Source organism: Terrapene carolina, unplaced genomic scaffold (assembly GCF_002925995.2).
Source record: "Terrapene carolina triunguis isolate 2854851 unplaced genomic scaffold, T_m_triunguis-2.0 Scaffold771, whole genome shotgun sequence".
In the NCBI taxonomy this organism is placed as follows: Eukaryota; Metazoa; Chordata; order Testudines; family Emydidae; genus Terrapene; species Terrapene triunguis.
Genome location: NW_020665122.1, coordinates 1,076,991 through 1,089,932, shown reverse-complemented (window position 1 = coordinate 1,089,932; position 12,942 = coordinate 1,076,991). Strand labels below are relative to the sequence as shown.

The 12,942-nt window shown below is 49.4% G+C and overlaps 1 protein-coding gene across 1 annotated transcript; it reads left to right on the top strand.

The window, feature by feature from the left end:
- The first annotated feature begins 2,788 nt into the window (after positions 1 to 2,788).
- LOC112118757 (interferon-inducible GTPase 5-like) lies at positions 2,789 to 4,030 on the top strand. The gene has a single exon (XM_024217174.3). The coding sequence runs from the start codon at positions 2,789 to 2,791 to the stop codon at positions 4,028 to 4,030; it is 1,242 nt and encodes a 413-aa protein (XP_024072942.2).
- Positions 4,031 to 12,942: the final 8,912 nt, after the last annotated feature.

Below are 12,942 nucleotides of genomic sequence, written 5' to 3'. Positions count from 1 at the left end.
TCTCTCAAAGTACGGGCCCTGGCAATTTGGACATCCTGGTGGCAATGGGGCAGACTTATGCCATGGAATACCGATTCTGGGCCCAGGAAACAAGCACAGACTGGTGGGACCACATAGTGTTGCAGGTCTGGGATGATTCCCAGTGGCTGTAAAACTTTCACATGCATAAAGGCACTTTCATGGAACGTTGTGACTTGCTTTCCCCTGCCCTGAATCGCAAGAATACCAAGATGAGAACAGCCCTCACAGTTCACAAGCGAGTGGCGATAGCCCTCTGGAAGCTTGAAATGCCAGACAGCTACCGGTCAGTCGGGAATCAATTTGGACTGGGCAAATCTACTGTGGGGGCTGCTGTGATCCAAGTAGCCAATGCTATCACTGAGCTGCAGCTATCAAGGGTAGTGACCCTGGGAAATGTGCAGGTCATAGTGAATGGCATTGCTGCAATGGGATTCCCTAACTGGAATGCCGTTGTGGTCGTAATGCTGCCCAGCATGTCCAGTGTTTCGGTCCTTGGAGCTCCAGTGTTATTAAAAGCAGATAAGGCAGCCTACTCCTTCAGCAGACCATTATGTCCAGTGACAAGGCACTCTGGCAGGTTTTTTGCCCCCTAGGCAGAGCACCCTGGCTCTATGGTTACCGGTACACTGACACCTGAGTGCCTAGTAGCAAGGAGTGTCTCAGTCAGGAGTGGAATTTTTGCCGTCCCCTCAGCTGCACACAGGGTTAAGGGGAGGTAACCTGATATTTATAGGCTGAGACAAATGACTGGACTACATGCATATTTCTTGACATCTGTTTGTTACCTCCCCATTCATTATTTTGCCAAACAATCTTATAGATTCTAGGACTGGAAAGGACCTCGAGAGGTCATCGAGTCCAGTCCCATGCCCCTCCTGGCAGGACCAAATACTGTCTAGACCATCCCTGACAGACATTTATCTAACCTACTCCTAAATATATCCAGAGATGGAGATTCCACAACCTCCCTAGGCAGTTTATTCCAGTGCTTAACCACCCTGACAGTTAGGAACTTTTTCCTAATGTCCAACCTAAACCTCCCTTGCTGCAGTTTAAGCCCATTGCTTCTTGTTCTATCCTTAGAGACTAAGGTGAACAAGTTTTCTCCCTTCTCCTTATGAGACCTTTTTAGATACCTGAAAACTGCTATCATGTCCCCTCTGTCTTCTCTTTTCCAAACTAAACAAACCCAATTCTTTCAGCCTTCCTTCATAGGTCATGGTCTCAAGACCTTTAATCATTCTTGTTGCTTTTCTCTGGATCCTCTCCAATTTCTCCACATCTTTCTTGAAATGTGGTGCCCAGAACTGGACACAATACTCCAGTTGAGGTCTAACCAGCGCAGAGTAGAGGGGGAAAATTACTTCTCGTGTCTTGCTCACAACACACCTTTTCTTGTACTAGATTGGGATGTACCTGTACTAGCTGAAATATACTTATGTAAACACCTATTGCATTGTACACTAGCCTCAATTGAAGGGGGGAGGGATAGCTCAGTGGTTTGAGCATTCGCCTGCTAAACCCAGGATTCCGAGCCCAATCCTTGAAGAGGCCACTTAGGGATCTGGGGCAAAATCAGTACTTGGTCCTGCTAGTGAAGGCAGGGGGCTGGACTTGACTCGATGACCTCTCGAGGTCCCTTCCAGTTCTAGGAGAAAGGATATCTCCTTTAATTTATACTGGATGCTTATCTCCTTTAATACATGGCCTGACTGTGGTTCCCAGCCTCTGATTCAGGCCTCAGATCTTGCACAAGGCCCAGTACTCCAGGCTCTATCTCTCTGCTACACTTGGTTCCACTCAGGATCTATGGTCCAATCCAAAGACTGCTGTAGGGCAGCCTTAACAGAGATATATTCCCTGCGGTACCATGTGTCAGTCCTTCAAATACCTCCTGGGCTTTGCCTTGGAGCAGCAAGCCAAGGAAATCCACCTTGGCAGCCTCACCCCAGCCATTTGTTTGGGCAGCTCACACAGACAGATTGATTCAGCCGGCCCACCCCTGAACAACCCCCATATTAGCTCCGGACATGAAGCCGGGCAGCCACATCTCTCCACCTGCACTGCCCTGACTATATCTGCTCTATGAGCTCAGGGGAACACTTTGATTGTCAGGGTTGGTCATTTCCACCCAACAAGCAGCCCTCGCACCTGTGGTACCGGCTCCTTAAGCCTTGCAAGCCAAATCTGCCAGCCGGCATCCCACCTTGGACACCAGTGTAATTACTGTGGTTTCCCCAAGTACATGAGACCCCTAGGGTGCCTGTAGCATGCCACGTGATCCCCGACACCAACTCCAGCACTTTAGTTGCTTTTGCAGCTAGGCTTTGTCGATGTGAATCCTGGTGGGTCCCAGTAATGACTCCAACACGTGGCTGAGGGAATCGTTTTTACTAGGGCTGACCAGAAAGGGAAAGGCTTCAGAGACCCTAGGTACATAGAGTTAAATTGTGACAGTGCAGAGTGAGCCACGGTGGTTGTGGTTCCTGTCTGAGTCCCTGGAGCAGTGCCGCCGACAGACAGGGCTCTTCAGGATCAGTGCCTGGGGTGCCCTCGCCACTCCAGTCTCTATTCCAGCAAACAGGAGCTTGTGGGTTTCCAGGCCAGGCTTAGTCAATGTCTCTCATTGGCGCCCCTCTGCCCTGGCTCCTTCCCCAGCTGCTGTTGCTCCCACTCAGACCAGCCTGTTCCACATGCAGTTCTGATAGTAAATAGCTCTGGGGGGAAACCCCTAGCCCTGACTGGAATTTATATTTCTTCTCCCAGGATGACGGAAGATTCAAAAACTCACTGGGATGAGTTGTTTTCAAAATGGGGCAGTAAACTTCCCGGTCTGTCTGAGGAGGAAACTGAAGAATTCCAGACTGCTGTCAAAGCTGGGAACTTCTCAAAAGCCATTTCTGTGGTGAAGAAGTCTTATGAGTTGCTCAGAAATACAAAAGTCAACATCGCCATCACAGAAATCACGGGCTCTGGAAAGTCGTCTTTCATCAATGCCATAAGAAGCCTGAATGATGATGAGAGTTGTGCAGCTAAAACTGGGGTGGAAGAAACAACAAAGAAGAAAACTTCTTACCCCCATCCCATTGACCCAAATGTGATTTTGTGGGATCTACCTGGGATTGGATCACCAAAGTATCCAGCAGAAAGATATGTAAAAGACATGAACCTTGATAAGTATGATTTCTTCATCATCATCGCAGCCGGGCGCTTCACAGAATTTGATACCAAACTTGCCAAAGAAATCAAGAGGATGGGGAAGAAATTTTATTTTGTCCGCTCCAAGGTGGATGCGGACTTGCATAATGAACAACAAAAAAGCAATTTCTCAGAGGAGAGAACTCTACAGGCAATCAGAAATAACAGCATGAGGTACCTGCAAGAAGCAGGCATCATCTCCCCAAAAGTTTTCCTGGTGTCAAGATGGGACTTTCACAAGTATGATTCTCCCCTACTGCAGGAGACTTTTGCAAATGACCTCGACACTCACAAGAGACATGTTCTCATCTGTGTCCTGCCCAGCACCTCTGAAAAAATCTTGGAAGAGAAACAGAAGGCCCTGCAGGAACAGATCTGGAAACAAGCCCTGTGGTCGTGCCTTATCGCTGCTGTTCCTCTGCCAATTCTCTCGGTTAACTGTGATGTCTACTTCTTGGTGGAGAACATGAGGCAGTATTGCAAGGCCTTTGGCCTGGATGATGTTTCCCTCAAATCACTCGCTAAGCAAGTTGGGAAGTCTGTTGATGAGCTGAAGTCTGAGATAAAGTCCCCTCTGGCCAAAAATATAACAAGAGATGAGGCTTTGAAGCGGCTCAGAGAGGCAACAGGGGAAAATATGATGACAATTAAATATTTTATCAGCCTGATACCACTGATTGGTTCTGGGATAGCAGCAGAGAGATCTTACAATGTCACCTATGAAATGCTACATAGGTTTTTGGATGAAGTTACAGAAGATGCTCAACGAGTCCTGAAAAAGGCTTTGGAGGGAGCAGAGAATAACCAATAACAGTGTCCCAAGGCAGAGCTTTTCCCCAGATTCCCAGGATAAACTGCCGCAACCTGAGTCTCCTTTCTGTAATTTCATTGTCCCAAACTTAAACAAACCAAGAGCCAAAACCATTTCTTGGCTCACCCTTGCATTACCGACTTTCACTGCCTCCGCTTCTAGGGGTCTCTGGCAGTCCTGTTGCTCCTGATTCCTGCCTCTCTCTCAGCCAGTCCCCCCTCAGTGGTGCTCTCTAGGGTCTGTCCACACTGCACACCAAGCCTTGACTCTGACTCAGGTTTGAGACTCAACCTCTGTTCCTTCCACACCCAAATCAGTCTGACGTGGGAGCGGGTCCTAGGACCCTGCTGGGGGGTGGGGTCAGAGCCCAAGTCCTGCTGTGACTCAGGTCCAACCCCTGTCATTCTGCAGGGTGGACACAGCTCAAGCTGTAGACCCAATCAGAAGCTCTGCGTAGTGCAGTGTGGACATGTTAGCACAGCCCTGAGACCTGGGTCCAGCACTTGTAAACTCAGGTGTCCAGTGAAATGTAGACACTCAAGTGCAGGCTTGGAAACACTGAGTCCACAAGCTCGGGTCCCGCAGGCCCAGGTTTACAATGCAGTGTAGACGTACCTTCTTGGACCTGTATTACCCAGTGCAGCCCATCCCTTAATTGTCCCAGCTGGGAGCTCCTGTTCTGGCACAGGGAGGGAGGGGGAGGTTGGACCCACTTCAGTCACAGGGGCCAGACATCCTGTGACAATGAACAAAAGAGCAACATGTCTGCTGCCAACCCCATGGCAAGTGGGGACTGGATCTGAGTAGAGAGGAGGTGGTGTTTCCTTCCTTCTCACATGTAATGTGACAGACGAGAGAAAGATTGACTGACTAAGATGTGGGGAGGGGAGGGAACAGCTAGGTTTTTTTCTGTTAAATGAAGATGATTTTTAATAAGGCTGGAAACAGACAAAGCTGAGGTTGAATTCCCAGCGTCTGCTATTACTTCTGATCATCCCACAGGAAAAGGGGACACTGTCCGATGAAATACCATATTAAACACACACTCCTCACCTGTGTCACTAATAGCACCGGGCAAAGGTGTGAATTCTCAGCACCATTAAGGTCTAGCCTACATTGGACAGTTAGATCAACCTACCCATGTTGCACAGGGCTGTGTAAAAATGTCACTAACCCCTGGTGTAGATGCGGCTAAATCAATGGAAGAATTCTTCTATCAACCTAGCTCCTGTCTCTTGGAAATGAGGATTGACATCAATGGAAAACCCCTTTCATTAATGTAGAAAGCGTCTGTACTATGGCACTGCGGCAACAGTACTGGATGTATGGGTCTGTCTGCACTATGGAGACTGTATATAATCGTAGCTACATCGCTGTAGCTATGTCAGCATGGAAACAACCTTAGAATTCCAGCGAGGCTGTGGAAACTCTGAACTTATATTTTAACCTCTTGGGGAACATGTGGCTGGGAAGCAAAACACACAGGTTTAAGCAAAGAAAATTCTTAACCACAGACACCAACCAGCAATCTGTGATCCGATTGTGAAACTCCGCCCCACACCGACTGTTTCATAGGGGTGGGCCAACCGTTAAAAGTCATTACAAAGTCAGTAGACCCTGCTTGTCATTTCGACAGCTCTCTGTTCTAGTGCTCGACGGGGTGTTACGCTCCCCTCCCAGCAGCGGAGATGTCTCGGTATTGCCTCACAACAGGCTGTGCATAAAGTAGATTAAACTGGATTGAACTGAGGCCTCAAAATGGCGAACAGAATCCAACATGGAAGCCTGCAAACAAAATGGATGGAGTATAGCTGACACAGACATACAAAATGGAGGGTGAATAGCAGACACAGACACACAAAATGGCTGATATAACTTGGTTCAAATCTTCCACAATCCGTCACATCCATATTCTTAACAGCAAGACAATAACAACCTGGGAGCTGTAGCCTGCTCAGCGACCCAGATGTCAGCTCTTTTTTCAGATTGTCCCAGATGAAAAAAATGTAAAATAAAGTCCGAGACAGTGGGGGAAAAACCCCTTTCCCTCAGTTTGATCCCCCTGCTCTCCACGCCCATGTATTGGATCACAGACAATTCAACACAAGGGGTCCCCAAAAAAGCCTCCCCATACAATCAGACAATGGGCCGGATCCCCTCCCCCACCACCCCCTTACTCCCCCAGGCAGGGGAAGCACAAACAGAACCACCCATGTGTGCAGGTTGGTCCCCAAGGGGCCCCCAAAGCTGCCTGTGCCTAAAGCTAAAGGAAGCCGTTAGTGGTTCAAATGTGTCCAACATCCAACAGCAAGTTCCCCTGTCCTCTGGCAGCATCATGGGGCAGCCGATCTGGGGATGTACCTTATGCAGCCTGTGCTGAGGAACTGTCCTTTCTGGTCCCTGGTGGGTGGGTTCGGGGAACCAATCTTTGCTGCTGGAACAAAAACATCTGTTGGGGGAAAACTCTTCTAGACTTTGCTTCAGGGGCTGAAACCAAGAGAAGGGGAAGATTTTTCTCTACTGATTACAGAGTTTCCTGTTTTAATGAGGTGTGGGTCAGGGCTGAGCAGGGAGAGGTTTCATGTAGCCTGGGCTGGAACAGGATTCATCCCTCCCATTCTGGGAACAGATCCTAGATTAACCCTGTTCAGTTTCTGTTATTTTCCCCATGTGTGACTGGCTGGTGAATGTAACGACCGTGTGAACCTCCAGCTGTGGGAGAATCTGCTCTCCTTTTCTGCAGCCCGCCCTGCCCTGGGCATTTTCCGTGTGCGCTGCCCCAGGAACCCCATGTCACACCCCAAAATACAGATTTTTCTAAAGAATTAAAACTTTTTCACCTTTTCCAGTTGAAAAGTTGGGGTTTTTTTATGTTTGGAAAAGTCTTCCCTTCCCCCACCCACCCACATGTTTGGAGACTTTGTAAACTCTCCCCCCCCCCCACACACACACACAACTTTTTCACTGTCCTCCTGGCCCAGCCCCTGGAACAACCAATTGCTCCCACCCTTGTGATCCCCCTTTGCTTTGAGCCATCCCAGCTCCCCCTATGCTCCTGCGTTAAAACTTCCTGCCCCCAGGCAACCCCCACCCCCTGCACTCCTGTGATGAATTTGGGGGTCTCATTATTTTGTTTGTTATACCTTGGCAAGGTTGGGGGGGCCGGCTCCGTACCCCCAGAAGGGGCAGGGCCTCGGGAAGAAGGGGCAGGGCGGGGGGCTAGCCTCCCTCACCCAGCCCTTCAGCACCGCTGGGCATGCGCCGCCCAGGGCTCCGGTGGTAATTTAAAGGGCCCGGGGCTCTGCCTGCTACCATGGTAGCAGTGGCAGCGGCTGGGAGCGGGGCCCTTTTAAAGCCCTGGGGCCCCAGGCACCTGCCCCTTCGTCCCCCCATCGCTGTGCCTGTGCACAATAAAAGATTCTCCATTGCCTGCACATTGCAAACTGTTTCACACCAGTGCAAAGCAGGTGTACAACTCTAGTGATCCAGAAGAGCAGCATTCTGGACCCATTTTGCACTGGTGGAAATGACGACACAACATCATGGAGAATCAGCCCAGTGCCTGATCTCAGCTCATCTCCAAAAGGGGGAGACAGCTTGGAAGGGGAACAATTTCACGTTTCTCTTTGTGCACCAGGCAGGGGTTGGGGGCAGGGAGTTCAGGGTTTCAGGTATATGCTTCATTTGGCAGAGGGCTGAGGAAGGGGTTCCCAGGCTGCCTGGGGGAGAAGAGAAGAGGACCTGCAATGCCTGAGGACTGAATGATTCGCTCTGCAGCTGTGGATAGAGAAAGGGGAAAATAGCAGAAAAACGGAACAGGGTTAATCTAACATCTGTTCCCAGAATGGGAGGGACGAATCCTGTTCTACCCCAGGATACAGGAAACCTCTCCCTGCTCAGCCCTGACCCGCGCTTCCTCACTAAAGCTGAAAACTCTGTAATCATTAGAGAAAAGTCCGTCCCTTCTCCTTGTTTCAGACCCTGAAGCAAAGTCCAGAAGAAGCAGCAAAGATTGGTTCCCCCGACCCACCAGGGGCTCCAGGTCCAGGAAGGACGGTGCAACGGCACAGGCTGCGTAAGGTACGTCCCCAGATTGGCCGCACCACGATGCTGCCAGAGGACAGGGGAGATTGCCGTTGGGTGCTGGACGCGCTTCAACCACGAACGGTTCCATTTAGGTTTAGGCACAGGTAGCTTATGGGGGTCCTGCATTCCCTTGGGGACCAGCCACCCCCACACATGGGGGCTTCTGTTTGTGCTTCCCCTGCCTGGGGAGCAAGGGGCGGTGGGAGAGGGGTTGTGGCCCATTGTCTGATTTTATGGGGAGGCTTTTCTGGAGAGCCCTTGTGTTGAATTGTCTGTGCGATCTAACAACATGGGCGTGGAGAGCAGAGGGATAAAATTGAGGGAAAGTGGGTTTTTCCCACTGTCTCTGCCCTTTTTTTTTTTTTTTTTTACATTTTTTCACATGAGACAAGGACAAGACTGACAGACCCTGGGGCCAATGAGGAGAGGGCAACGCTCCAGGTCAGTGTGCTAGATAGGACTGCAGGCCAATGAGGGAGTCAGGAGCCCACGGTCCAATGCTACGTGTGAGCTGGGGCTACCTGAGCCAGGGCAGAGCTAAGGGGTGAGCCGCAGCACAGAGCCAGAAGAGCTGGAGTTGGAGAGCTGGGGCAGCGCAGACCGGCCGTGTGGATGGGTCCAAACTGCAGCTGAGAGCTGCGGGGCCAGAGCCGGGAGAGCAGAAGCCAGGAAAGTTCCCCACAATAGCAGGACCATTCTCCGCTTACATAACGTTTCTGAGAGAGATGAGGTGACTGAGCGAATATATTTATTGGCGACCAACTTCTGTTGGGGAGAGAGACAAGCCTTCAAGCTGCTGTCGGGTGGCTGCCAGCTAATCAGCTCCACATGCCAGGCCCTCGCCTGTGTGTCCTTGCAAGAGATAAGGGCTGTAGGAATTTGGGTTGCAGTTTGGTGGCTCAGAGCCAGCCCCACTTCCCGGCTTCCTCCCATTTCTGGGAAAGGGGCAGCTCAGCCTGTTGCTTTCGGTTTCCAGGAGCACAGGATCCAAACCGGCTCCTGAGCCTGTCACGAAGCTCCCTGTGAATCAGACGGGGCTGTTTGAGTGATGAAAGATTCTCCATTGCCTGCACCTCGCACACTCATTCACACCTGTGAAAAGCGGGTGTGCAGCTCTAGTGATCCAGAAGAGCAGCATTCTGGACTCGTTTTGCACTGGTGTAAATGACGACACAACATGGTGGAGAATCCGCCCAGTGCCTGATCTCAGTATATCTCCCAAGTGGGGAGACAGATGGGAGGGGAACAATTTCCCATGTGTCTCTTTGTGCACCAGGCGGGGGTTGGGGGCAGAGAGTTCAGGGTTTCAGGTATAGGCTCTACTTGGCAAAGGGCCGGAGAAGGGGTTACTGGGCTGCGCTGGGGAGAAGAGAAGAGGGCCTGCAATGGCTGAGGAAGGAATGATTCACACTGCAGCTGTGGGGAGAGAACGGGGAAAATATCAGAAAAACAGAACAGGGTTAATTTAGGATCTTTTCGCAATAGGGGAGGGACCGAATCCTGTTCCACCCCAGGCTACAAGAAACCTCTCCCTGCTCAGCCCTGACCCGTGCTCACTAAAACTGAAAACTCTTTAATCCTTAGAGAAAATCCGTCCCTTCTCTTCGTTTCAGCCCCTGAAGCAAAGTCCTGGGGAGTTTCCCCCCGCAGTTGATTTTGCTCCAGCAGCAAAGATTGCCCCCCCCCCCCCCCCCGGCGCACCAGGCCCGCCAGGACCAGGAAGGACGGTGCATCAGCACAGGCTGTGTAAGGTACGTCCCCAGATCGGCTGCACCACGATGCTGCCACAGGACAGGGGAGCTTGCTGTTGGGTGCTGGACACGCTTCAACCACTAACGGCTTCCTTTAGCTTTAGGCACAGGCAGCTTTGGGGGCCCCCCCCCTGCATTCCCTTGGGGACCAGCCACCCCCACACACGGGTGGTTTTGTTTGTGCTTCCCCTGCCTGGGGAGCAAGGGATGATGGGGGAGGCGTTGTGGCCCATTGTCTGATGTTATGGTGTGACGGAATAGGGAGTATTAACCTGGTAATGTTGCACGGGAGTTTTACTGGTACTGTCTGCATTGGTGCTGGATGGTGGTGGGATATCAGAGTGTGACTTCATTTGAGTGATGATACATGGGTGTGGGGTTGGGACCAGGTGACACCTTCTGCCCAGGAAACTGGACAAAGGCTGGAGGAGGAGCCAGGGGGTGTGGCTGGGTTAGATGGCTGGAGGGGGTTTCAATTTGGAGCTGGCTGGGGAAACGAAGGGAGGGTCTGGGCTCCCTGCCTCCCAAGATGGACCGGACTGAGGGGCCCTGGTTTCTGTATCTACAAGCTCTGTTTTGGGGCTGTGTTCCTGTCATCTAATAAACCTTCTGTTTTACTGGCTGGCTGAGAGTTTTGGTGAATCGTGGGGAGTGCAGGGCCCTGACTCCCCCACACTCCATGACATATGGATAGGCTTTTTGGGGGCACCATTTTGTTGAATTGTCTGAGTGATCCAACACGTGAGTATGGCAGGCAGAGGGATAAAATTGATGGAAAGTGGGGATTTCCCTACTCTCTCTGACTTTTTTTTTTTTTTACATTTTGTCACCTGGGAAAATGTGACAAAAATAAGAAAATGATGCTTAAATTTATGATAGAGACAAGGTGGGTGAGGAAACATCTTTCATTGGACCAACTTCTGCTGGTAAAAGAAACAAACTTTTAAGCTCCTCCGAGCTCTTTCTTCAAGTCTGGGAAAGGGGCTCCGTGCCACAGCTAAATGCAAGGTGGAACACATGTTGGTTGTAAGAGACCATTCAAGGTGAAGTGGCCATTTAACACATCTTTAGGCATAGGACAAAAAAGGAGGGTTAATGGGTTGCGGATTAGAACATAAGACCGTCCAGGCTGGCCTACACCAATGGCTCATCTACCCCAGTATCCTGTTTTCTGAGCGTGTTTGGTGCCAGATGTTTCAGGAGGAATGAATAAAACCGGGCAATTATCAAGTGACCCTCCACTGTCGTCCAGTCCCAGCTTCTGGCAGTCAGAGCTCCTACCCTCATGATTCACTATTACTCAAGCCATCCCTTGTCTCCCATTCTTCTGCCCCCAACCTCCCAAGCCCACACAAGGGATCCCCACCCCCATCCTCTGCTTGCATCTGTGTGGTAAATGAATATTACACTTGTTGTGAAAAGAGGAAAAGACAGGACCAAGTATGCAACCCTTCCCCCACTTGACTCCTGAATGTCACCCATTGAGCACCACAGTACTTGGCATGTGTGTTGGTCCCATCTTGGCTGGAAATGGGGATTGAATTGCCCAGTGGGTTACACATACAGTTAGCAAATATTTTAAAGGCACTTGATTGTCTGATTGCCTTTGATTATTGATAGTAATTGAAATCTTGATGTGCCAGATATAAAAATCAAAGGACAGATCATATTTCTGTTCACTGTTATTTTATTAAAGGATTTGGTGACTTTTTCTAAAATGTCCAATGGAGAATTGAGGGACTCACAAGTTTCATGGCTGGCGTGGAAGAGAATGAGGGCTCCAGTAGGGTGCTCTGCTGCCCAAAGAAGTCTTCTCATTGGCTCAGAAAAGGGGTGGAGCTAAAGCAGGACTTCCTGTTTTGTCAAATAGACCTGAAATTGGCCAGCAAAGCTCCACAAGAGGGCAGTACCGATGAGGGTCAAGGGTGTTGCAATGCTCCAGGTGTAACTTGTACCAAGTTCTATCCATAAATACACCTCAGTTCTCCCTGTCAGAAATGTACATCTGTCCTTCCCTGGTGCACACATCACACTCCTGAACGTAGCACATGCTAGAGGTGAAGAGATCAGAGATGCACTTTGCAAACTCTGTGTCAGTGGAGGAGAATCTAGTCCTGGTTCTGTAGGTTACAAAAATGAGCTGATGATTTTATGTTCCCTGTAAAAAACAAAACAAACCACTAGAGCTGGTGGAAAATTTCCCAACAGAACAGTTTTCCATTGGATAATGCTGATTGGACAAAATCAAAACTTTGTGGAGCTATATCTGACCAAAATATCTGACCAAAAAAGGATCAAAACATTTTGTTTTGATAAGTTCAAAGCACTTCATTTCAATGTTATTTAAATTTGTATACATTATATTAAGTATTTTAAAGTTATGAGTTTAACCACCGCCCTTCAAAGGTAACTGTAAGAGATAATTAAACACATGTTGCCTCCCACAACAAAGGGCTGAGTTAGCTCAGGAATTTATGAACTGGGTGGAGGGACTTGGCTCAGTATTGTTTTGGCTAAGGGCTGATCTACACTACAGTTAGGTCGACCTAGCTGTGATGCTCAAGGGTGTGAAAAATTCACTGCCCTGAGAGACATAGTTAAACAAACCTATGCCCTGGTGTAGACTCTGCTAGGTCAATAGACGAATTCTTCCATCAACCGAGCTCCCCCCTTTCGGAAAGGTGGATTTACTACAGTGATGGAAGGACCCCTTCTGTAGCTGAAGCTGTGCCACTGTAGCATTTCTATTGTAGGCATACTCTAAGAGCATGCACACATGTGAGAGAGAGAAGCACAAGACACAGAGAGACAGCCAGAGCCTGGAAGTGTCATGGGGTCCTGGGAAAAGCCTAGAGAAAGTTTTTTGAATCAAGAGTGCTGGATGAAAAGAATTTGGACTTATGAGCAAGGATGCTATCAATTTCTCCTCCTAATGGCCCTAAACTTTAACTAGATAGGTCAAAAGGGGTATCTAAAAAAATTAATTAATAATTATATAGTCTATTATATTTATATTACAATTAATAGTTGAAATGAAGCACTTTATTAAAATAAGGTCATTTCAATAAAGCCCTG

Bases quoted from the DNA above. Each gene is read 5' to 3' on its own strand.
- LOC112118757 (XM_024217174.3), top strand. From the start codon at position 2,789: ATGACGGAAGATTCAAAAACTCACTGGGATGAGTTGTTTTCAAAATGG.